The 25,511-nt window shown below is 32.2% G+C and overlaps 1 protein-coding gene across 6 annotated transcripts in view; it reads right to left on the bottom strand.

Annotated features, from left to right (window-relative positions):
• The window catches only part of LOC106457273, a 320,035-nt gene that overhangs the window by 242,841 nt on the left and 51,683 nt on the right, over positions 1 to 25,511 (bottom strand). For all 6 annotated transcript variants that reach the window (XM_022383116.1, XM_022383119.1, XM_022383117.1 and 3 more), the window contains exon 10: positions 5,759 to 5,863. In XM_022383116.1, the coding sequence (XP_022238824.1) occupies positions 5,759 to 5,863 (105 nt within the window). The remainder of the gene's footprint in view (positions 1 to 5,758; positions 5,864 to 25,511) is intronic.

Here is a 25,511-nt window from a genome sequence, read left to right as displayed (position 1 = left end):
GAATTTTAAACAACTGTTTTTAATTCAACAGATTTTTTTTATATTCAATGTTGTTAATTTACTGTTACTTACTTATATATAATATTTTAATTCATATAGAATTTATGGTGTTAAATCTCTAATTCAATTAAACAATTCTGCAATTAGAATTGGGCATAAATAAATAATTTTGGGAACGAAAACAACATTGAAATAATTTCAATAAATGAAACATTAACAAAGTAGTTTATTTTTAAATTAAGGATATTATTATAAAAACACTAGAAAAAATCAAAAAAATATAAAAACAAATACACTCGGGTAATCATCTTTACTAATAATTTACTAACCGTCATCACGCAACAATACGATTACCAACTTAGAATTTATAATAAACCCTGCCATCTAGTATCAAGAATATTACTTATTAATCTTATATATTTCTCGAAGGAAAAAGGAAGTTAAACTTTGAGCGAGGAAAACAGTTTAAGCAGACAAATATTATATGTAGGATAAAGTTAGTATCATTGAAATAAGCTAGTATAATGACAGCTCAAGCTCTGCTGAAGTAGATCTGTTTCCTTGGTTTATAAACCTAATATATTTTAAACACAGCATGATATTTGGCATTTTAATTACAAGTCGGTAGAATAAACAACTGAAACGTTACAATAAAAGCATTCATGCTACAAAGCTGAAAAAATAGTTTCACTATAGAAAATAAAAGTGTGTATTATGTTACGTGCTACAATAAACTTTACAGATTTATTGTGTACATAAACTTTGTGTTGAATATTTTGAGGAATATGACTATTAATATGGCGAAATATTTTGTAGTTGGTTTACAACAACAATTGCATACGTAAACCTAAAACTATGAATGACAAATATTTTTGCATAAACTTTTCTTTTTAACAGTGTTTTCGCATATGTTGAAGCTTTATTTCTTAATATAATTAAACACACACACACACAAACACAATAGTATGCGCTAACTAGTGTCGTAAAAGTCGAAGTAAAGAATCAGAATATAGGTGTACTTTACTTTTGAATGTGAATTATCTATGAGAAAACGTTTCACCATTCTTAAGCCCTATCAACAGATGAATGAAATTCTGAGCATCTTAACATATATCGTTTTAGTTATTTCACCTTTTGAATACAACGAGTTCACTTGCACAAGACACAGAATAAATTATAAACTGGTAATACAAATATCAGTAACAATAAAGATGCAGAACTAGAAAATCTACGAAGAACCAGATACCGAGAATCTGATTTCATAATGACAGACTTTGAAAGTTAGTAGCCTAGGTCTTTTTCCTGTTAGTCATGGCTTTGGTTTATCTAGTAAGGATGATAAAAATAAGCGTAACAAAGTCAAAAGAGGAGAAGAAGTGATCTCCCCATCGACTTCAGAAATGAGATACATATTTTATTCTTAGCAGAGTGGTTTGCATGTTTACCACGAGAGGGAGCTCGCCCTCTTTGCATAAAATTTTAAACAAACCTGAATGTTGCCAAAACACTACGCGTTACAACAGTGAGGTTTTGAATTGTTTGATTATTTAGTGATAATAGTCGTTTAATGTTTCTCATATGTAAGTTGGTTTAGAAGAAATAAAGACAACTAATATAGATTCTACATAAATTAACAAAACATTATTTTTAGGAATTTTCGGTAAATTTCAGCAAAGAAAAAGCTTATATTTGTGATTTTACGTTTCATGTTTTTCATATTTACTACCTGATTGCTATAGGTAGGTAAAATTAAGGTTATATAGTCAACTATAACTTATTATAACATTCTAATTACAAGAACGTACATCACAGTGCTTAAGGCAGAACTTGCAACAGTTAATAGCAAATACACGATATTGTCAACTAAACAATAGCAATTTCGTTATTATTTATTGATACCAGTACATTAATTGCACTCATTGCAAGCAAAAATATATTGCTAAACATACATTCAAAATGTACACTTTTTATATTTATTTTTTATCTTCTTTTGTTACTTGAAGTATATTTACATACTAATGTTTTATCACAAAAAGTATGCGATTAAATTTATATTGATTGAATAATAACCAAGATGCTGAAATTTTTGTGAGCGGTTTCTACCACAACTACATTGTTGGACACAACCGATTTACCTATTTTTCAGTAACGATAATTTTCTTCAGTAGCAAACAGCTTTATATGTACACTACATTAAACAATCGTCTTCCTGCTAACAAAATGGTTTCAGTTTCATTTTAATACACGACATTCACTCATCTAATCTTTATATAAGTCACAACTAAGCCACTTACACTTTATTTTACACTTTACAAGTTCTTAAGATTCGTTTTTAATAACCGTTTTTAAAGTTAGTCTATGGACTTTAATTTAGACAACACTTTTAGTTCTTCACAACCTCCTATCTATTATGGTATAGCGTATAGACTAACCCTCTGCATCTACTGATAAGTGAAACAGGGATGTCGGGAATTTTTTGCATCGGTCTGACACCTTACATATTTCCAAATGTTCTAGTACGTTCTGAGGTTCAACGTAGAAAAACATTTTCTGTCAAATCATCCACACCTTTAATATTTTTTGACATTTTAATCTATATCCTAAAGTAATGTACTCCCATCATGTAGCGGAAAATAACATCTAATCTGGTTGATTAATGCTATTTAGTCATTTGCAAGGGACAACTTTCTAACTTACACATGAAGTTACTTCATACTCAAATTAATATAAAAACAAAGGGGACAGCATTATTGAAATCAGGAAAATTTATTAACACCGATCTAACTTGTTTCTTCAGCTCCAGTTTCCCACCAACATCTGAAGTACTAGAAACATGTTAGTTGTGTGTTAATATTAACCTTATACCAGTCTAAACAGTGTCGTTCTTAATTATCATTGTGAAGCCACAGGGAAAAAATATATGAATGAGCCATGGAACCATAATAATGCATTAGTGACAATAAAGAAGGCTTAAATTCCATTAGGCCTACTTGCACTTGCAAATTCGTTGTTGTATATCCGTCGTTTAATAAGAAAGATTTTCCGGCGATTTGACCTAAATAGAATATTGTATTACACTAATTAGGATATAATTATGATTTGTAGACAATGAATATTTATTTTACTCACATTAACTAATTGTTAAATTGTCTAAGCTGGTTGATGGTATTACATTCGTAGATCCGAATCATTTATTTAACAATGAACAATAAATGCACAGAAATTGGCAAAACGCCTTAAAAACGTTTTAGAATAATCTTATCTTACCTTCAGCAAAACTTTAAAATAAACACAAGATAAAAGAGTGTAGATGTAATGATGGTTTTGTAAAAAATCCCAAAACAGTCACAAAAACAACAACAATACATACAGGGAAATTAAATAAGATAAGACAATAAAAACTAAAGTAACCCATAAACGGAACCGAAAACACGTCTTAATTCAACAGACGAACAGATGTGATGGTTCTTTTTTTTATGACTCTTTTGTTAGACATTCCACGACTCAGTGATTTGCAGTTAAGTTTTGATGAGAACATGCGTTATAAGTAGGTTTTTATTTATTTTTTGACAATAAGAACTATAAGTGAATGAAAATCTTGGCCAGTTTTGTAAGATATCCCTTTTATTTATAAATACTAACAATTATGAAACGTTTAATTTTGTAAGGATAAACTGGTAGTTTTTCGCGGCTTTCATGTAGTGCATGAATAAACAATAATGATACAAATATTCGAGTTATTTCAATTTAAAAACATATGCTTTTCCTGAACTGAGATTTAAAGACGATTTTTAGGATCGGCGTGTGTTTGGGGCAACAGTTTAGTGAGGTTATTTTGAGGGGTTTTGGCTCTGCTCACATAACGAATGAAGATATTTCATAACACTGTTCCCAGAATAATTTCTAAGCAACGGTTCTGTTTTCAACTACCTCGCTTCTTCCCTTTTTTTCTTTCTTAAAGTATCAAACACCTACATCACAACAACAGTTCTTTGAAAGATTGTGTATACGTGTGCGGTAGCTTTAAGAATACACGCCAAGTCATGCAGCTGCACATGTGATCACAAACAGATGGGATATCCCATAGAAATGACCAAAGCATATATTATCCATCGCGGGGAATCGAACCTCGTATTTTAGTGTTGCAAGTCCGTAAACTTACCGCTGTTCCATCGGAGATCCCGTAGGAGGCGCCAAGAATTGAAACGTCTTACAAAGAAGTCTTTTAATTATGCAAATGCTTCCTTTTTTAAATAATAATTACTGTTCGTTGGGTTAAATCTTGGAATATTTTACCTAGGATTTTTGGATCTACCTAGTAGTTTATCTCATTTTTTGTACTTTATTTATTTTGCTACTGTATTTAATTTTAACTTTTTTCTTTTGTGAATGTATCATGAAAAACGTTATGCAATTAATATAGCGTTCTCCTTGTCTGTACTTCCCCTGTAAGTTTTCTGAAGGTGCTATTTTATAAATCTTAATCAAACACGTTTTATGTCATTTTTATGATTCTGCTGTTCATTATTAAACTATATAATTGTTTTTCAAACTCTGTAGTGCAAACTGAGGGGATTTAGATATGTTCGACGGTAAAGTTAGAAAAACTAACTTTAGTCTCCAGATAGTTAAGAAAACCACCATTTTATTTCAACTCTAGTTTTGTCATTGCGGTTTCATCGGTGTTTAAAAATTTATGAGGAGACTAAACGTAATTTTTCTAACTTTATTGTCGAAGATGGTTTAAACTGTTTAGTTGACCCAACATCAGCAAACTCTGCAATACAAACAATCGTTTAGGGAGGAAGAGTCTTAGTCTTGAACAATGCAAAAAATGGTTTAAACTGTTTAGTTGACCCAACATCAGCAAACTCTGCAATACAAACAATCGTTTAGGGAGAAAGAGTCTTAGTCTTGAGCAATGCAGAAAATGGTTTAAACTGTTTAGTTGACCCAACATCAGCAAACTCTGCAATACAAACAATCGTTTAGGAAGGAAGAGTCTTAGTCTTGAACAATGCAGAAAATGGTTTAAACTGTTTAGTTTACAGAACGTTAGCGAACTCTGCCATACAAACAATCATGTGAGGAGGAGTCTTGGACAATATAGAAATTGACGTGTATTGAAAAATAAAGCTAGACGGCGCTGAAAACTGACAATATCGAAATCATGTTGAGAAAAAAAAAAGCATTCTGGTATACAAGAACATGCACAACCTTGATAATTGTAGGTATTGAGTAGTTTAAATTGCCCGCAAGATGGTGCTGTAACAAACTGGCGTGCAATGCGTGAAACTGCTTGAAGTTCCTCATTTTGTTTAATAATCTTACAGTTATATTTATCACATAGTGTTTTAACAACTGATACTTAGAAAAATAAATAAAAAAAACTGAGTCTCACTATTTCATTTTGTATCTATATAAAAATAAAAACCAAATGTTATTCAACCTATAAATAAAGTCCGTATGTTAATAAAATATCAAAAACTCTTATAATAACAAAAAATCCTAATCACGGTAAACAACTTCTTTTTAATTTTAATCTAACTAACGTTGTTATTTTTTGTTTGCTTCACAAATTTAGTACGTCAGCGACCCTACAGCTCTGAAATTATAGCTAAATTTGTTATATAATTATTAGAGTCGGGTAAATTTTCCACGACAGTCATAATTTCCTGGAATAACTTTTATAACCGGTAACTGTTGTTAAGTCAACAGGTTAGAGATCACTCGTTGGAAGATGAAGAACCTCGCTTACCTGGGATGAAACTCCAAGTGTAGAAGGCAGAGTTGTAGGAGGAAGATTTGGAGAAGATCTTCTTGAGTAGTCAGATGTGCTGCAACTTAAATCGTCCACTGTCATCTGAAAGTTGTAAGAATACCATTGATAACTTTTTATTGCTATGGGACAAGTAAATATTCTGACTTGTCTAAGATTTTATTCTATTAAGAGAAACCGTTGTCATGGGTCATGGAATAAATAACAGATAAGTGATGTGAACTCGTTAAGTTAACTTCTTATATCTTGCAGGAACAGTTCTTTATCAAATAAATAAAGTTTACCAATAATTGCCAAACATTGATTTATTGAAACCTTTTCAGACTCTAAAAGTTATAAGCAATCACAAAAAACTAGAATTAGAACTTATTTTATTACACGTTACAGCTTTTACAGTGATGAAGATTTGTTTTCAGAACGTTGTTTTGATCACTAGTGAGATCATTCTTTAGTAATTAGGTACCTGAGAATGGTCGCACCAGTGATCGAAACGTCGTACCTCTTCTGAAAACAAACCTTCCTTACTGAAAAAGCTGTAACTTGTAATAAAATAATACTTAATCTGTAAGTAAACTCAAAACGAAACTATAGAATTAAAAATGTATTCACTTATCAATACGTATGTCAACTCTAGTTGAACTTGGGCAAAGATGTTCGTTGGAGTCTATTCACGTGTTTGACTATTCGTATATTAATTAGAGAGCGAATAATTATTATACAATTTCGTACAGATTGCACACGTGAAAAACTGTAAGAATATGGTTCTTCAGAGGTCAGAAAGAGGTTTGGAGAAAAACTTTGGTGGAAAATTATAATGATGTCATATAAAACATATTTTCATGAGTATAAATACTCGAATCTTAAAATCACGGATGTTGCTAGTACTAATATTTTTCTTACCACTGTACTCTATGAGCTATATTACTAATTACATAACTTATATAATTACTTTTTTTTACAAGACAATAGTCCTAATGTTAATGATAAAAATCGTGTTAGACTTCAGATCTTTTTTTTTCCATTGCAGATTTCAAATCAGAGGTATTTAAAGGTAAGAATCTGAAGTAAAAAAAAATCCGCAATATAACGTTCAGATTTCAAATCAGAGGTATTTAAAGGTAAGAATCTGAAAAAAAAAGCATCCGCAATATAACGTGAATTTTATCACAGTTAGTAGGCCTACTGGTTTACAGAGTTTCGCTGCTTTTAGGCATTTAATATACTTTGTTTTTTGATTATTGGTTTCCATCTTAAACTGACTGACAGTGCAAATATTCAATTTTAATAAGATCAGTTTAGAGAGAGGATTGAAAATGTACGAAAACATAAGGGTATAAAAATATAAACATTTGACAAAAAGTCATTCGGTTCACAAGGTTGCGCCCGTCGATTATTTTAATACCACATATTTCCTTATTGAACTTTCTAAAACAATTATCTTCTGGGGGTTGTATCACTTTTAAATGCCAGTGCTTCAGCCCGACAGATTAAAACAATTATCTTCTGGGGGTTGTATCACTTTTAAATGCCAGTGCTTCAGCCCGACAGATTTCAACTTTTTTTCTTTCTCTCTCACTTTTTCAGGCCTATATAACAATAGAAATGTCATAGGGTTCAAAAAAGAAAAAAAAGGAACTTTTTTTACGAGATTTGTATGACTTAATCATATATTATTTTTTTATTTATGTATTAAAATACAAAATCTTTATTAAAAAAATAAGAGAACAAGATAACGGAGCAAGTACACACAACTACATTTTCATATGTAGTTGTGTTAATATTCGTATAATACGTCTTGTGTCATCATGTCGTTAAAAGTTTAACTACATCGCCGTGATAAACTACTACACGAACGACTGAGTGTTATGTTTCTTGGCGTGAATTTAATGAAGTTATATTTAATATTTGAGCCAAGACGTTTCGTTAGCTTACGAGACTAAAACTATTTTCCACATATTTAATAGTTTTTTTTTCTCCCTCCAACCAATGATGTATATGCTTTTAACATGATTACAAGGAATACTTTATATAATCCGATTACCTAGGAGTAAATGCCATTTATTTCGTTGAAATGTTTTCCTGGTAACTTAGACATTAAAAAAAAGGTTACCATGGAAACATGTTATTACTCGTGTTTTGGAATCAGCTGCTAATCGCCACCGCTGGAGCAACATATGCACACGTTTTATTAAACGTCGAACACTTTCATTGCGTGACGAAAATCAAGAAAATGTGCAAAATTAAGTTGCAACGTTAGAGAAAATTAAGGCTATTGACCTGTGAAACACCCGGGTAATGATATAAGAAAAAGCTTGCGGTAACGTTTTCAGAACTAATAGCATCGTTTTTTATGACTTTTCTATGTAGGTGTGTTCGTATAAAATCTATAACAACACAAAAAGCTGTGGTAGGTCTTTGTGTAGAATCGTTTCTCTCGCCAAACACTGTTGTAATGTAATGAAAACACCATGGTGGCGAGAGTCTTTAGAGGAACTACAGGTTAGTCCACTAGAGGGAGAAATATGCTTACTTTAATGATGTGAAAAAGATAAAGGAAGCTTATTGTAGAGCCAGAAAAATAAGTTATTATCTTGAACAATATAGACTACGTCAGCAACAATATATTATTATCTTAAACAATATAGACTACTCTTTGATAATTCAGGCAGAGTATTCATGACGAAACTTAGTCGAATGCACGGCAACTACCTGATGTAGAAACACAGGTGTAAAGGACGACGTTTCGAAAGTCTTCACTTGTGTTTTTACAACATGCAGTTGCTGTCCATTCAACTAAGTTTCATCAATATAGACTACTCTTTGATAATTCAGGCAGAGTATTCATGACGAAACTTAGTCGAATGCACGGCAACTACCTGATGTAGAAACACAGGTGTAAAGGACGACGTTTCGAAAGTCTTCACTTGTGTTTTTACAACATGCAGTTGCTGTCCATTCAACTATGTTTCATCAATATAGACTATGTCAGCAACAATGGCTGAATTTAGTTAAATTTGTCCTCATACACAACAATCATGACCTATGGTACTTAACTCGTTATCTGTGGTATTTAATAACTACCTATTATTTGTGTTATATAACAGTTGCAGTCAATCAATCTGTTACTTAACAATTACACTGAATATAATATTTAAGAAGCAAAATAAATCAGTATCTTATCTAGAGCAGTTTATCCGTGCAGTTAAAAACAAGCTTTATAAATGTCAAAAAGAAAACATGATAATAGTTCAAGTATTTTTTTAATTTCGAAGTGAAATTTGTGCGAGTAGATCTATATCTAATAAATAGTTTCTCGATAATCAATAATCAAAACGACCCATGTTGTTTATTTATTTCAAGTGTGTTTGGTTTGATTAAATTTTCAACTTTCAGGGTACTAAGCTCCATAATTTCAAGTTTATTTTGTTTGCTTGTTACTACAGAACTAAAACTTACAAGAGGACATTCATTTCACTTGACAGATGTTGGGAACGTATACGGAAGTGTAATATTCAGTTCACATTCATTGGCAATATGGCGAGGCGTAATGTGATACAGAATGAATGGTTGACATGTTGGATTAGAAATATTTGGTGTTGATAACCATTGCAGGAAACTGTTATTGCTTTCAACAGCCAGAGAATAAAACCATGGTTTTAGAAACGTTATATCTCTAAACATGAAGACTTTCTTTCAAAATAGATGATATAGGTCGCCACATAGCATGACTAAATAAATTAGGAAAAACATCCTATGTAGACTTTAACCAAAAGCCGTATCTATTTGAAAACATTATACATGGGAGAATGATGATTTTTTTCTGTTTTTGTTATTGATTTTCCCTTATCATAAAAAGTTGTTTGTTTGTTTCTAGGTGAAGTATTCTTTATTTGTTTGTTGTTAAGCGCAAAGCCACACAAAGCTATTTGTGCTATGCTCATCACGGATATCGAAACCAGATTTTAGCTGAGCTATTGGGGGTGAGGGGGGTAGATAGGTAGAATCTTCACATGACAAGAAGCTAATATTAGACGGGCAACCTTCCTGTTACTTTTAAGCGTTTTTTTTTTGGGGGGGGGGTTGTATTCAAACGAAAAGATAAATTTGATTTTGTTATTTAAGCCTTGATTGTAAACATGAAAAGGTACATTTTTGTCGAAGATAAAAAAAAGGCTTAGACGTCTAACTGGCTACTAGCTTAAATATGTTGAAGTGTTTAAAAGTATTTGTATGTACATAATTAGAATAATAATGGCAAACTAACAGAGGCTGAAATCTAATTAATAGCGAAAATTTGTAATTTACAGTCACTAATGCATTTTTGAAATTCTATTGTTGTTTTATTTGTCTTTACTTGTAGTATAAAATTAATATGTCATTTCTATCTGATAAACTTATGATGTTTTTCTAATTGTAATTCTCTATTGTTTTTTAATTATGTGTTTATTGTTTATTTTATTGTTTCATGTTTATTGTTTTTTGGCCTATTCAAATTCCCATGTTACTATCGTAACATGTTTTAATTTCTTATTGTGTGTATATATATATATATATATATATATATTTATTTACCAATTGATTTGTTTCGAATATTTCCATTTTCGCCATATCCAGTCTTTCCATAGACCAGAATTCACTGTCAGAATCAATCTAAACACTTCCTTCTCCCCACATCCGATGTCTTATAAAAATAAAACTAAGGGTTCAATCCCTGTTATTGTCCAGTTTTCTAAAGGCTACGATGATCACGTAACTAACTTTTCCGCTAATTACTATTTACTGAAGTTTTATTTGTGGTGTATCTTCATCAGAAAACGAGCTTATTGAGGTTTTTATTTGTTGTTTATCTTCATCAGAAAACCAGCTTATTGAGGTTTTTATTTGTTGTTTATCTTAATCAAAAACCAACTTACTGAGGTTTTTATTTGTTGTTTATCTTCATCAGAAAACCAGCTTATTGAGGTTTTTATTTGTTGTTTATCTTAATCAAAAACCAACTTACTGAGGTTTTTATTTGTGGTTTAACTTCATCAGATAACCAGCTGACTGAGGTTTTTATTTGTGGTTTGACTTCATCAGAAAACCAGCTAACTGAGGTTTTTTTCTCGTAATTTAAATTCTTTTTAAAAGTTATATAGATCTATAATAGATCTGTGGCCCAGAAGAGTTTATCCAAAGTTCAGTTCTTATACTTAGTACTTGTTACTGTATATAAAAATATGCCATAATCATCTCCATAAGAAATACTTATTAACATTTACAAAATTGAGAAATTCATGAAATACATTTTTGAGACTTTGTTTTACTTTATTGAAGTAAACAATTTATATTTATATTAACAGTTTAAATACATCTCACCATTCTTAACGCTCTAATTAAATCAATCAGATATTATGAAATCAGAATGTCGTAAGAACATCGTAGAGTGGTAAATGATTGTTTGTTTGTTACGGATTTCGCGCAAAGCTACACGAGGGCTATCTGCGCTAGCCGTCCCTAATTTAGCAGTGTAAGACTAGAGAGAAGGCAGCTAGTCATCACCACCCACCGCCAACTCTTGGGCTACTCTTTTACCAACGAATAGTGGGATTGACCGTCACATTATAACGCCCCCACGGCTGAAAGGGCAAGCATGTTTGGTGTGACAGGGATTCGAACCTGCGACCCTCAGATTGCGAGTCGAGCGGCCTAACCACCTGGTCTAAAGATTTGTTTGTTTGTTTGTAATTAAACACAAAGCTACACAATGGGCTATCTGTGATCTGCCCATCACAGGTATCGAAACCCGGATTCTAGAGTTGTAAGTCCGCAGACATACTGCTGTGACACTGGGGGGCATGGTACATAAAAAAAAAGAATATTTAAACTTGGTTACTAGCTGACGTTAACGTTTAGCGCACGGAAATGGTATAGGGGCTCTCGGGGGTGACATGGGGGTGTCAGATCAGAAGAAGGACCTTATATGTCACTCACAGAAGGTTCGTAAGGATACATTCTAGATTTGGTGAAAATCGGTTCAGAGCTTCGCCAGTTATAAGTGAATGCACATACATAGAGACTTTTGTCAAATATCGGTTTAAATAATTTGTCATTTGAGATCGTGATATCAGATTTAAAAAATAACAAAAAAACAAGTCTTAAGTGTCGAGAGGAAGTTCCAAGTCAAACAGAAACTTTAATCCGTCTAAGTTAGTTCGATGTTTAACTTTAGGGCAAATATTAATTATATAGCTTATATCATTCATATATCATATTATTTCTCTTATGAGAATTTACTATTGTAGAATTTTAGGGGTAACGGACGTGGATAATTTATAAAACTCTCCTGCATGCAAAACAAGTTGGGATTCAAATGTCACATTTATACATTCGATTGCATGTAATAGTTTCGGATTTGAATATTAAACTTATACATTTAATTATTGAGCCAATATATCCCATTTAACACAGTAAAGGATCACAGTATTAAAGTTACACATTGGATTGTTGAATTAATATTGTATACGTAACACAAGTTAGGATCTGGATATTAAACTAAACACATTTCATTATTGAGTCGATGTCCCTGTTCAGTAACTAAGTTTGGGAGATTAAAGTTTCTACTGTTTTTTACTGATATATAAAGACGACAAACACCTTTATTTGATCACAGCTCATTTTGTAATTAAGTTTAGGGAGGTTAAAATTTCTACTGCTTTTACTGATATATAAAGACGACAAACACCTTTATTTGATCACAGCTCATTTTGTAATTAAGTTTAGGGAGGTTAAAATTTCTACTACTTTTACTGATATATAAAGACGACAAACACCTTTATTTGATCACAGCTCATTTTGTAATTAAGTTTAGGGAGGTTAAAATTTCTATTGCTTTTACTGATATATAAAGACGACAAACACCTTTATTTGGTTACAGCTCATTTTTTCCCCTTTCTTCTATAAATTATCGTCAGGTGAATTCGATGACGAGGAACCCACTTTGATACTAATAATGGCTGGAGACGGCTTGAATGGGTAATGAAGAAAGACTTTAATATAAGTTTAACATAACAGCAAATGCACAACGTTTCGACAAGGTTTTGTCATCATCAGGTACCAGACATTATCGTCAGGTGAACATGTATAGTAATAACTTTACCAACCTACAGTTCTGTTTAAGCAGAACCTGAGATATAACAAACCTACAGTGCTGTATGGAGCCGATCTCAATAATAAAATTGTAGCACAACTATTTACACCTTTACTGTGTCACATTAGTGATGATAACTGTTTCGATAACATTAAAAAATAGCAATATTCATTGTTTAAGCAACCCAACTCATCAAGATGTGTTGTCACGACATCACTTGAAGATTACTTAGCTAATGTCCACACTACTTGCCTGTTTCTATCAGCTGTTACTAACATTTACATCTGTTACATATTTATTCAAGTAACGTTAAACAGTAAAACCGAATCTATTTAGTGAAGGGTTTATATTTATATACACACTTTTCATTTCATTTTATTTCAGGAATGTAGCAGAGGATAAGAAACTATAGAAAATAAATCTTTGTACTTTCTTATATAATTTGCGAATTATTTCGATATAACTATATCTGTTTTTAATGACAATGTATGTTACTCCCATAAACTGCTAGTGCAAAATAAATACTTAACTACTGACAATATGTTACTCTGATAAACAGCTAGTACACTTAACTACTGACAATATGTTACTCTGATAAACTGCTAGTGCAAAATAAATACTTAACTACTGACAATATGTTACTCTGATAAACTGCTAGTGCAAAATAAATACTTAACTACTGACAATATGTTACTCTGATAAACAACTAGTACACAATTAGCACATGACAACCGACAATGTGTGTGTGAAGAAAATTTTCTTGATTCGTATTTTCGCACAAAGTTAAACAAGGGATTATTTGTGCTAGCCGTCTCCTAATTTTAAACTGATAAAGTGATTGGAAGTTAGTCAGTCAACATTATCCATCATCAACTATTGGGCTACCCTAATCTAATAGCCGAATATGACCGTCACTCTTATAACGCATTCACAGCCTCAAAGCGAGGAGGGCGGTTTGTTTTTATTATTCTTTTTGTGGTAACTGGACGCGAAATATTGGGCCCTCTGTTCCACGCATTACCCGTAGAGAAGAAGGCAACATAAAAGTAATAAGGTACTTGTTCTTATTCTGCAATACTTTTTGTCTCAACTGAATTTCCATTCACACACTCTAGATCCAGTATTATAATCATTATGTATAGCTTTGTGAATTCTATTTTGACAGTGTTATCAATCAGAAACTTTCATGTGGAATTACTTTGCTTTCAGCGCACGCGCTGAAAAGTGTTATGTACGTACAAGTAGAATCTGGCTGTGTGTAAACATGGTGAATAAAATGTGTGAACGACATTTCAGTTAGAACTGACATCCGTACTCTTCTAATGCCTTTCAAATACTTAGGGTTCACCGGGAGATTTGTTTTGTTGTAATTGTTAACCCTAAACTGACCAGCATGCTTCAATTCCGTTCACTACTGGTGGGATCCAAGAATATATATGGCAATTTTAATACAATACTCAGTGTAAAAACTGACCCAAAACATTTGGTGGAATTCCCCATTTTCTATGTAAGATACATAGGAAACTTCCATCAGTAATTTGTGAGATTAACTGCAATATTTATGGAATCCGTAAGCCATTTTTAACTTACAATTTAGTAACCTAAATTAATTTAGGTAATGTGAATAATATTATTGCATTGCGCCAATTTCATTATTCGACATTATATGATGGTCCAACTGTTTGATGATGATATTAAAAATGCTTTTTCCTTTCACCAAAAGCAAAATTCAGAATATAATATGTGACGTAGTGACCCAATATATTCTTGGACTCGTCGTGTTCTATGCTGTGGACTGCAGTTTCGCCTAATTAAGGCTCTTCTAGCCGGTCCAATATATAATAGAGAACAATAATAATTTTAGCACATACATACATTTACTTAAGTTATGAAATGGCGTATTAAAAGATTTTGAACATACCATAAATATTATATACACATCAACATTATAAGAAACCTTACTGTATTATTAATATTATTTTTTTGCTGTTCCATGCTGTGCCGATGAGCCGTGAATAGATGAAATTGGAAACCACATCAGAGGGTGCGTCACGGATTGTATTTTCAACATTAACTTTGGTGAAAAGAGATTTGTAACATCAACGATGATGGTATTTTGTTTAAATAATTCCATGTGTGATAAAAAATTTGTTGTATAGATAGCTTATAAAATGTGTTAAAAAACCCATCAGTAATTATAGGGTTAAAGGTTTATTTTGAAATGAATATAAATAACTTGGATCAGACAAACAAACAATATGAAACGCCCCCCAGTGGCACAGCGGTATGTCTGCTGACTTACAACGCTAGAATCCGGGTCTCGATACCCGTGGTAGGCCGAGCACAGATAGCCCATTGTGTAGCTTTGTGCTTAATTACAAACAAAAATAAGCAAACAATATGGAACAGGCAAACAGTTGAAACATCCAATCAATACACAATTAGGCTAATTAGAATAAATGTAAAATCTTAATTAGGACTTCGTTATTACCGTGAAATCTAAGAATTATTTTACAGAAAATCTTATCGTTTCTTTTGCTTTTTATTACCTAAGTTTCAGGTGTGAAATCCAATCCATTGGGATTTAAATTTAGGTAGGATAATGACTTCAGAATATTGTTATCTTCTGTTTACAGTTCCTGTTGCCAGTAGCGAAACGCATGTAAACATTCTTATGTTCTAAGTGGTTCTTAATATTTCTGTATTTACAGAAAGTTATAGTTCTAGCAGTTGTAAATTTTTAGGCGTAAAAATTTGTAATTAACGAATTGTTTCCATAAGTGTCAATTCTCACAACAATTGTTCTCCAAATACGTCTTTGAACTGAAATTTTCAAGATAAAATGAGAGAAAAAATGATATATTCATTTGTGTGTTTACAATGTTTCTAGTAAAGCTACATAAGGGATATATGGTCCATAATTCTCAACTGATAAAACAGAGGGAAAAAAGCTAGTCAACAACATCCACAGACAACTCTTGGGCTACCTTTATCTTACCAAATAATTGGATTTGACCTAAATTCTTATAATGAACCCACGGTCCCAAGGTGCGGAGTGCGTTTTTTTCTTTAATAAAGCGTAAATAAATAATTTTTAGATACATAGTCTGGGCACAAAAACCATTAGCCACGCTCGGCCTATGAAATATGTAGTAGAGTAGTTTTAACTGACATAAGTATTTCTTGCATCTTGAAATAATTTATGTTTACTTGATTTCGATAAGTAGATAGATTATGTACTTTAGGGACTGTTGTGGCTTGTTAAATCATTTCATTGATTGTTTGTAAAGGTGTTTGAATGATTGGCAGTTACAGGTAGTTCTTAGTTAATTGTTATTCTAACTTTCGTGATCATTCTCTTCGGCTCACTTGTTTCTATCTTAAAATATATCTATGCAATTTATTTATTTGTTGACTTCATATAATACAGCTCTTGGGGAACAGAACAATCCTTTCAATACAGACCAGGAGTAACCGATTAGGCATATCCTATATTATATTAATATATAGCTGCATAAAATATCAATAAAATATTGTTCGTTTTCAGTTGTTTACCTTAGCTAATCTGTAATTGCTATCTTTCAGTACTTCTGATCTCTTAACTGTGACGTCAGCCGTTGTCACAGTAACGTCAGAAAGTTGTTTGTATTTGTACTGAGGGAACTGGCAGCATATAAAACTTACTTTTGTCATGCTATATCATGTTCAATCAGCGTAACTGGTTAACTCCCAGAAGAGAGATGCACGCGCGTGAATATCACCCGTTCGATTAAGAAGTAGTACTTAGCAGGTGGGTGTTACGATTTCGTGCACATTTATTGTGCCGAAGAATGTCACAACTTTTATTACCGTTATAAATCAAATTTCAGTCATACATATCTCAGAATATAGAATGTTAATTCCGATTTTTATCTTCATCAATCCAACAGTAAATCATAACCATAGTGTAATCAAAACAAAGCTTCTTTGTATTACGAAACACCCGAGTGATGACATCTGTAGGGATCCTAATTTTCAAAACTGTTTTATAAAACTATATATCGTTCTAATTACCTTACTCATTTTTTTGCAGATATTCTGTGTCCCAATCCCCACCATCCTAGTTCAGAGACGAGCACGAAGGCTTAATACACTAAAAAATGTAGTCTGATTCTTGGGATGGGCATAGCTGAAATAGCCCATTGTGCAATTTTACGCTTAGCCATAAGGTATTCACTATAATTACAGTATGAAGTAAACTACTAATAATAGGTTACTGCGTTTTTACGTTTTCTGTTTTGAAAATCCAGTCGTTGCTCTGTAAAAATGATCTACAATTGTGTTCAGTACTCGAAAGGATTTGTTAATAGGATACAACTATCTAGGAAGTTCTGGACGACGTTTCGAGCTGGTAGCGCAGATCTTAATCAGACCAAAACTTCGTCCAAATATTCATAGACAGAGGCAGTCCATTATCAACGCCTTTCGAGAATACCATTATCTGTCTAAACCTTCTCTCAAACAAGAATTGTGTTCAATGTTTTTGAATTAACTAACGGCGTGCTTATACTTTTTAAATTCCCACTTTATTTAAATCCTATTTAAATCTGATGGTTCCTTGCATTCAGTAAAAAAACAAAAAAAACAACACAAACACTTATGCCTCTGCATTTAAAACTTATAGGAATAAAAGTTCTAATTTAAAGTTGGAATAGAATATTTTCAAGGAATCGATTTGGGAGCTTTTCTCGGGTAATCATCCTTTTCGATTCTGATAGACTGTTCAATTTCTACTTTTGAAATCGGCATAACTGGTAGACTTACTAGGGTTATAAAATATATTTCTCAGATAGATAAATATAGGTTAGATAGACGTTCAACAAATGGATATATTGTAAGGATAAACTGGTGAATCGTTTCGTTCTTGGTAACATGCGTATAGCTTACATCAGAAAAAAACAATACAACAAAAAAAGACTATATTTCTTCTTCTAAAGCAAGAAAATTTGATACTGAAATATATGTTCTTAATTCAAATCAATGATCATAAAAAACACATGTTTACCAGGCAAAAAATTGTAATAAGGGGAAACAATGTGTCACGGTTTAGTATACAAAAATATAGAGAATTTTGATCATTTAAGAAAAATATGATCTGCTGATATTCGAACATTAATGCTATTGAGTAAGAAATAAAATTCGTGTTTTTTTTCTACAACAAGCAGTTGTCGTACATTCCCGTTTACTCATCAGAAATAAAACTAATTATTAATTAACTATTAAGTTAAAAATTCCATAAACCAAGTATTGTTCTTATCGCTTATTAACTAAGAATATTGTGCCACGTTTCAGTCATATACGTCTACACAGAACATTTAGAGCAGGGTTTCTCAACGTGGTCGATATCTACCCCTTGGGGTCGATGAAGCTGTACAGAGAGTGAATAAAGTCCTAGGGGTCGAAAAAAGGCCCCTATTCGTACGCTTGTTAAAGCCCAGCAGGCCTATCCATCTCATTAGAGAAAATTAAAACCTCATTCCTTTTTACATTTTGTTTCCTAACGATTGTATTATGGTGAATTAAAGTTGATTACATATTGAAGTTTCTTCAATGTATTTTGATGTGGGCAAATATAGGAAAGATGCAAATGTCATTACCAATACATACATATGTGTGTTTTATTGATGTTCAATAATAACAAAGTCCAGAGGATGAGGACGCTATATTAAAATGAATTTGGAGTCTCACTTCGTCGTTGCAGTCCATGCTCTATTTGACAACCGAACATCTTGACAATAGCCCTGCAGCGTAGTTTCCATTACAGAATGCTCCGTCATACAACTGTCATGTTCAAAGCACACCCCATGCATGCTTTCCATAAGTTATTAGGAGTAATGACAAAAGTTTTTTCAGAGTCAGTTGCAACAGTTCAATTGCAAAGAAATCCACAGGTACTGCATTCAGCGACTTCACAAGTATGCTTTCGTATGAAACAGCATAAATATTTTATTCATTCTCCAGATACTTGAAGTATAAGAAGATTAAACAGATATTTCGTGGAAGCAACTTGTGTATTTGTGAATGGTGTCACTCTCCTGTTGTATATCCTTTTTGATTATGTTGCATACTATTGCCTGGGACACGTGGACGGCTTTTGCCTTTGACCTTTTTGTTCGTAGATTCCCACCTTATCTTACCACGATTGGGGGTATGACTTGTTGCAGGTCACTTTCTGATAATTCCGCCCCACTGCGACTTGATATGGGCTGTGGTTGCCATGTAACTTGTTGATTTGCATATTCATAATCGTTTGAATATAAGGCACTCAACCCTCAGTATTAACGGTTGTAAAAAGTAGATGTAGTAAAAATACAATAATACCATCAAAATAACTATAAAAACACACTCTAACTCTTAATCAGTTTTTATTTACAGGGTAATATTTGAATCATTATTTCATATCGTGCATTTTATTTTGATGTGGGTAAATTAAGGAAAGACGGAAATGCCAGTAACATTACATATACATGTATGTTTCATTATATATCATAATGATACTTAATACAAAAGTCCATAAAACGAAAACCATTTGCCATAAGAAATGGGGAGAGGATTGTAAGATACAATAAATAAGGATACATGTACACCTCTAGTCCTCTACCCTTCTTCCACACTTCCACTGTGGGGCTATTTTGGATTTTTGTGATATTAATATGTGACCTTAAGAAATCTATATTCACATTTATTCTTGTTTTATTTCCCTGTTAAATAATATTAACTTGGGTTGGCAGAGATACGATTCAATGTACTTCTGCAGGGTCCCCGAAAGTGTTCTATTTCAAGAGTAAATAAAACCAAAATGAATAATAATAGACATATATATATATTTATTTCTTGCTTTTGAAGTTCATATGTCATGTTATGTTGTCGCATATAGAGTGCATAATTCTTCTCATGTGACGTCATTTTAGTGTCTACTGACTGACTGACAGACAACACATTATTGTAACAGAAACTGAAATACAATTTGAAATACAAACCCTCATGTTTCATAACTATCGTTCTTGTCAGAATAAATGTTGAGAGGCAAAAAATAAAAATCGAACTTTCCACTTACGTACTAATTAAGACAAACATTGACTCGGACCTGTTTACATGCCGGCTATATTGGGACTGAGTATATTTACCATTCGTCCTGTGTACAGCCCATTAACTTAACAAATATACTCGACGTTGATAGCTCGCTTGTCGTAACGTAACAACACATATAACAACGATAGAAATGAAGAAAACCTATGGATAAAAGGTGAAACATTATTGCTATGAACAAATTAAGAAGGAGAGAGAACAGATACGCTATCATGTTTTAAAAGTTTTTTATCATATGCGAATACATAATAAACTTTTTACACTGTGTGTGTGTGTGTTCGTAAAAAACTTTCTGTAGAAAACTGGAGTAAATGTACAGCACATTGTCTCTATACTGTGTTGCTAGGCAACTTTCTGTAAAAGCTTACAATAAGTATGTCGCACACTGTCTCTATATCGTGTGTGTTTCTAGGGAACTTTCTGTAAAAGCTTACAATAAATATGCCGCACACTGTCTCTATATCGTGTGTGTTTCTAGGCAACTTTCTGTAAAAGCTTACAAGAAGTATGCCGCATACTGTCTCTATATCGTGTGTTTCTAGGCAACTGTCTGTAGAAACTTACAATAAATATGCCGCATACTGTCTCTATATCGTGTGTGTTTCTAGGCAACTGTCTGTAGAGACTTACAAGAAGTATGCCGCATACTGTCTCTATATCGTGTGTTTCTAGGCAACTGTCTGTAGAAACTTACAGTAAGTACACAATACATTGTCTCTATACTGTGTGCTCTAAGGCAACTTTATATAGACGTTTACAGAAAATATTCAGAATATTGGTTCTTGATATTATACATGGTTCGAGAACGCTTTCGAAACGCATTTTAAGTGGTTGTTAATTGTTGATGTTTCCTCGTGCTCTCCAAGATTGGGTACTCTACTGGAACTAAAGGAGAGAGTGAACCAATCATGCGTTGCATTCCGTGTAACATTTTGTAGGGGATAATATCAAGGGTTTTGGTTTTGACAACATATCTTCAAATCTTTTCCAAATAATAGTATTTGAAGCACTATGTTCATAAACTCGTAATAAATGTAGTATACGTTGACAGACTCCAGATTTCATTTTACTAGCTTTAGGTTTTTTGAAACTGCGTTTCCTATATAATACAAAGTTGATATTCTTGAAGATATTAACACTAAAGTGTGGTCTCCACGAAATTAAAAACTAGATTTTTTGGAGTCATTACGATAAATGTGTTAATGTCATACTTATATGTCAATAATTTTAGAGATATTTTCATCAGTTAGTGTTTTCTACATAAAAAAAAGAACAAAGCATCTTTTGGAGTTGTTAACATCAGTTTATATTTTTTATATATATAATGAACGAGCAACTACTCTTTCGGAATTATTAACACTAGTTAGTGTTTTCTACATAATGAAACAGGAGGAAGTATTTTGGAGCTATTAACGCTAATTTGTGTTTTCTACATAATGAAAGAGCAAGTAATCCCTTAGAGATAGTAACACTAGTTAGTGTTTTCTATGTACTGAAAGTGCAAGTAATCTTTTTGGTGTTATTAACACTAATTTGCAATTTCTACATAATGAAAATGGAAGTAATCTTTTGGAGCTATTAACATTAATTAGTGCTTTATACGTAATGAAAGAGGGAGTAATCCTTTAGAGTTATTAACTACAGTTATATTGTTCTATTTCAAGAACTTAAGACGTCTTGATGTTCATTCTATTTTATGCTTTAGCATATTTCTTATACATGAATTATTATTGTGATTTGTTACAGATCTGTTAGGACATATAGAAATACTTTTACGTAACAGACATCAATGTGAAACTTTAATGTCATTAGAATTACTTCTAAGTGACGTATACTATAAACATCATTACACATATTTCAGGAAGGAGGTTCATTTCATGTATTTAAAAATATTTCAGGGTTGTGGTTAATTACAGTTTTATTAAACTAACGTCTTGGCTATGTTACTCTGAATTTCACTAGAAATCCCGTTTCATGGTGGTGCTTGTTTTATTTTTAGTATCATCACACTGCTTTTAGTGTAAGGGTTACATTCAGTTTCAGTGGACTGATTTGAGGGTTACTGTTATTTTTAATGTCAATAGACGTAGTTGAATACCACGGTTGTTTCAAGTATTATATATATATATATTTCTTAGTTATGGATATTTTTTATGTCATTAGTAGAATTTCAGGATGATTGTTCTATCAATGTCATTGAGCTAACTTCAAACTCGTTGTTATATTAAGAATGAGTGTTATTTGTAGCATTATTAAAGTGTTTTCAAGGTTATTGTTACCTTTGGCATATTTAGACCGATAATTAGCGTTTAGTATTATTTTCAATATCTTTAGACCAACTTCAGGGCAATTTTTATTTTCACTGCCATTAGACTAATATCAGGGTTAGTGTTACTATCAATATCATTAGGTTAATATCAGTTTTTGTATCATTATCAATGCTATTAGAATTATTTCACGTTTAGCATATTGTCAATGCTATGAGACCTATTTCAGCGTGTTATTTTTAATATTATTAGATCGAGTTCAGGGTGAATGCTACCTTCGATGTCATGAGATTGAATTTTAATCTTATTTTCTATGTTGTTAGGCTTATTTCGTGAAAAATTATTTTCAATGTCAATAGACCGATTTAAGAGGTGTAGTTATTTTTAATGTCACTAGCCTAACTCCAGTTTGCCCCCCCCCCCAATGGCTCAGCGGTAAATCTGGAGGGTTATAGTGCTAAAAATCGGGTTTCGATACCCGTGGTGGGCACAGCACAGATAGCTCATTGTGTATCTTTGTGATTAACTATAAACAAAAAACAGACTTCAGGTTAATTCTAACTTTCAATGTCATGAGACTGATTTCAGGATTAGTGTTGTTTTCTCTGTTATTTGACGGATTTCACGCTGATTGTTCTATTAATATCGTTAGAATGGTTTTAAGTAATTGTTCCGTTCAATGTCATTAGTCTGATTTCAGTGTTAATTGTTATTTACAATGTTATGATATTAATTTCAGGGTTAACGTTATTCCACTGTCGTACATCCAGCGTCATTAGGCCAACTTTCGAATAATTGTTACATTCAATGTCATTAACCTGCTTTCAGCTTTAGTGTTATGTTCAATGTTATTAGACTGATTTACTATCAGTATTATTAAGCTGACTTCAATGTATTTTTTACTTTCAATGTCATTAATCTCATTTCAGGATGACGGCTACATTCACTGTCATTAGACTGACACGAGGGTAATTCTTATATTCAGTACCATTTGACTGATTTCAGTGTTAATGTTATTTTCAGTGTCATTAGATGGATTTCAAAGTGACTGTTACTTTAAATGCTATTAGAAGGTAATTGTTATTTTCGATATTAATAAACTTATTTCAGTGTTAGTATTATTTTCAATGTTATTAAACTGACTTCAATGTGTTTGTTAATTTTAACACCATTAGAATTACTTCAGGTAATTGTTATTTTCGATATTAGTAGACTTATTTCAGGGTTAGTGTTATTTCCAATATCATCAAATTAAATTGATTTTATTGTGATTGTTACATGAAATGTTACTAAAATGATTTCTATAAGATTGGTACTTTCAGCTCAGTTAGTTTGATTTTAGAGTCAGTGTTATTTTCAATATTATTAGACTGATTTCAGGACGATATTACTTGTTTTTATGCCGTATCTTATAATTTAACGTGTGCATCTTATTTATGCAACTCTTTTTTTTGTATACTCTGTTATTACGCACAGGAATTTGACAAATCAAGTGTTCGGGCTAGATCACTGCAGTTCCTTCTTACGGGTTCGAGAAAAGCAAAATGAAACACACTTTGCCCCACAAGACCCTATCTTTCTGAGTACTGTATTTTACGTTTACATCAGTTCTCGTCAGTCGAGCTGTAACATCAATCGGATGTTACGTAATTTGACCCAATACATTCCATTTTCGCGAATAGCTTTAAAGGCTTTGTAGACGTAAACTTTATTATTGGTAAATAAGAAGAAATTTTTCTTTTAATAAAATCGGTTGTCTCTATAAACATCTTTTTTTGGTCATATAAATAAACGTTTAATACCAAATATCTCACAGGTAATATGCAGAAAATCACAAATATTAAGTTCACGGACGACTAGAAGATGATTTATTTTGTAAAGAAATGTGAACTTTTCTTTAGTCTTTTGATTCAATTTTATCATTTTGAAGAAGGGCGATATTGATAATCTTAAAATTTAATTTTTTTCTACACTTTTAGCTATTTATAAACTGTTGTTTTAGCCCTACGACATAACTTCGAAAACATTATAAACGTAGATTATACAGTGTGTTTCGTTAACTGTGGAAGTTTGTATTATTTTCTGTTAGGAACAAAGTGAGAAATAATGACGATGATGTAATATACACAAAAATGTTAAATCACGCATAGCAGCAAACGTTCTGTTACGTTGACGACATTTTCATGAATACCAAACTTATACTCAGCTTTCAAATGAGTATAAGGATATGTTGCTCGATAGGTACTAATGATATTATTCCATCAGCTTCCGGAGAACTGTAGGATTATAACACAATTCATGAATACCAAACTTATACTCAGCTTTCAAATGAGTATAAGGATATGTTGCTCGATAGGTACTAATGATATTATTCCATCAGCTTCCGGAGAACTGTAGGATTATAACACAATTCATGAATACCAAACTTATACTCAGCTTTCAAATGAGTATAAAGATATGTTGCTCGATAGGTACTAATGATATTATTCCATCAGTTTCCGGAGAACTGTAGGATTTTAATACAATACAGTTTTGCATTATTTTTATAGATTAAAGTTGTTAGCATACAATCTTAAACATTTGGCACTGTTGATTTAAATTATCAAATGGTGGAATATGAAAAATTCGAAACCTCTGGCATGGAATCAGTGTTCGTTATTCGCTTTCATAATTAATAACAAGGTGAAATTACATTTTGTTTTTTACACTTTCCAATGTAAACTAATATTGCATTCATCTGTTTGGCTACAATAGTGCCGTAACTTACTTACCTTTGTAAGAAAGTAATCATATTTACCACCATCAGACAGGTTCATTCTAAGCTACTTAGGATCTATGATAAACACATGAAGAACCATCCAAAGAGGATGTGGGAGGATTAATTAAGCTACGCAGTATGGAAGATAAAGACGTGAAGAATCATCCTAGAAAGATAAACCAGTAGGAATTAATCTACACAGGACAGAGGATAAACACGTGAAGAACTATCCTAGGAAGGTATACTAGTAGGAATTAATCTACACAGGACAGATGATAAATACGTGAAGAACCATCCTAGGAAGATAAACCAGTAGAAATTAATCTACACAGGACAAATGATAAACACGTGAAGAACCATCCTAGGAAGATAAACCAGTAGGAATTAATCTACACAGGACAAATGATAAACACGTGAAGAACCATCCTAGGAAGATAAACCAGTAGGAAT

The sequence above is a fragment of the Limulus polyphemus genome, unplaced genomic scaffold, assembly GCF_000517525.1.
Source record: "Limulus polyphemus unplaced genomic scaffold, Limulus_polyphemus-2.1.2 Scaffold310, whole genome shotgun sequence".
In the NCBI taxonomy this organism is placed as follows: Eukaryota; Metazoa; Arthropoda; class Merostomata; order Xiphosura; family Limulidae; genus Limulus; species Limulus polyphemus.
This window is presented reverse-complemented; position numbering and strand designations above follow the sequence as displayed.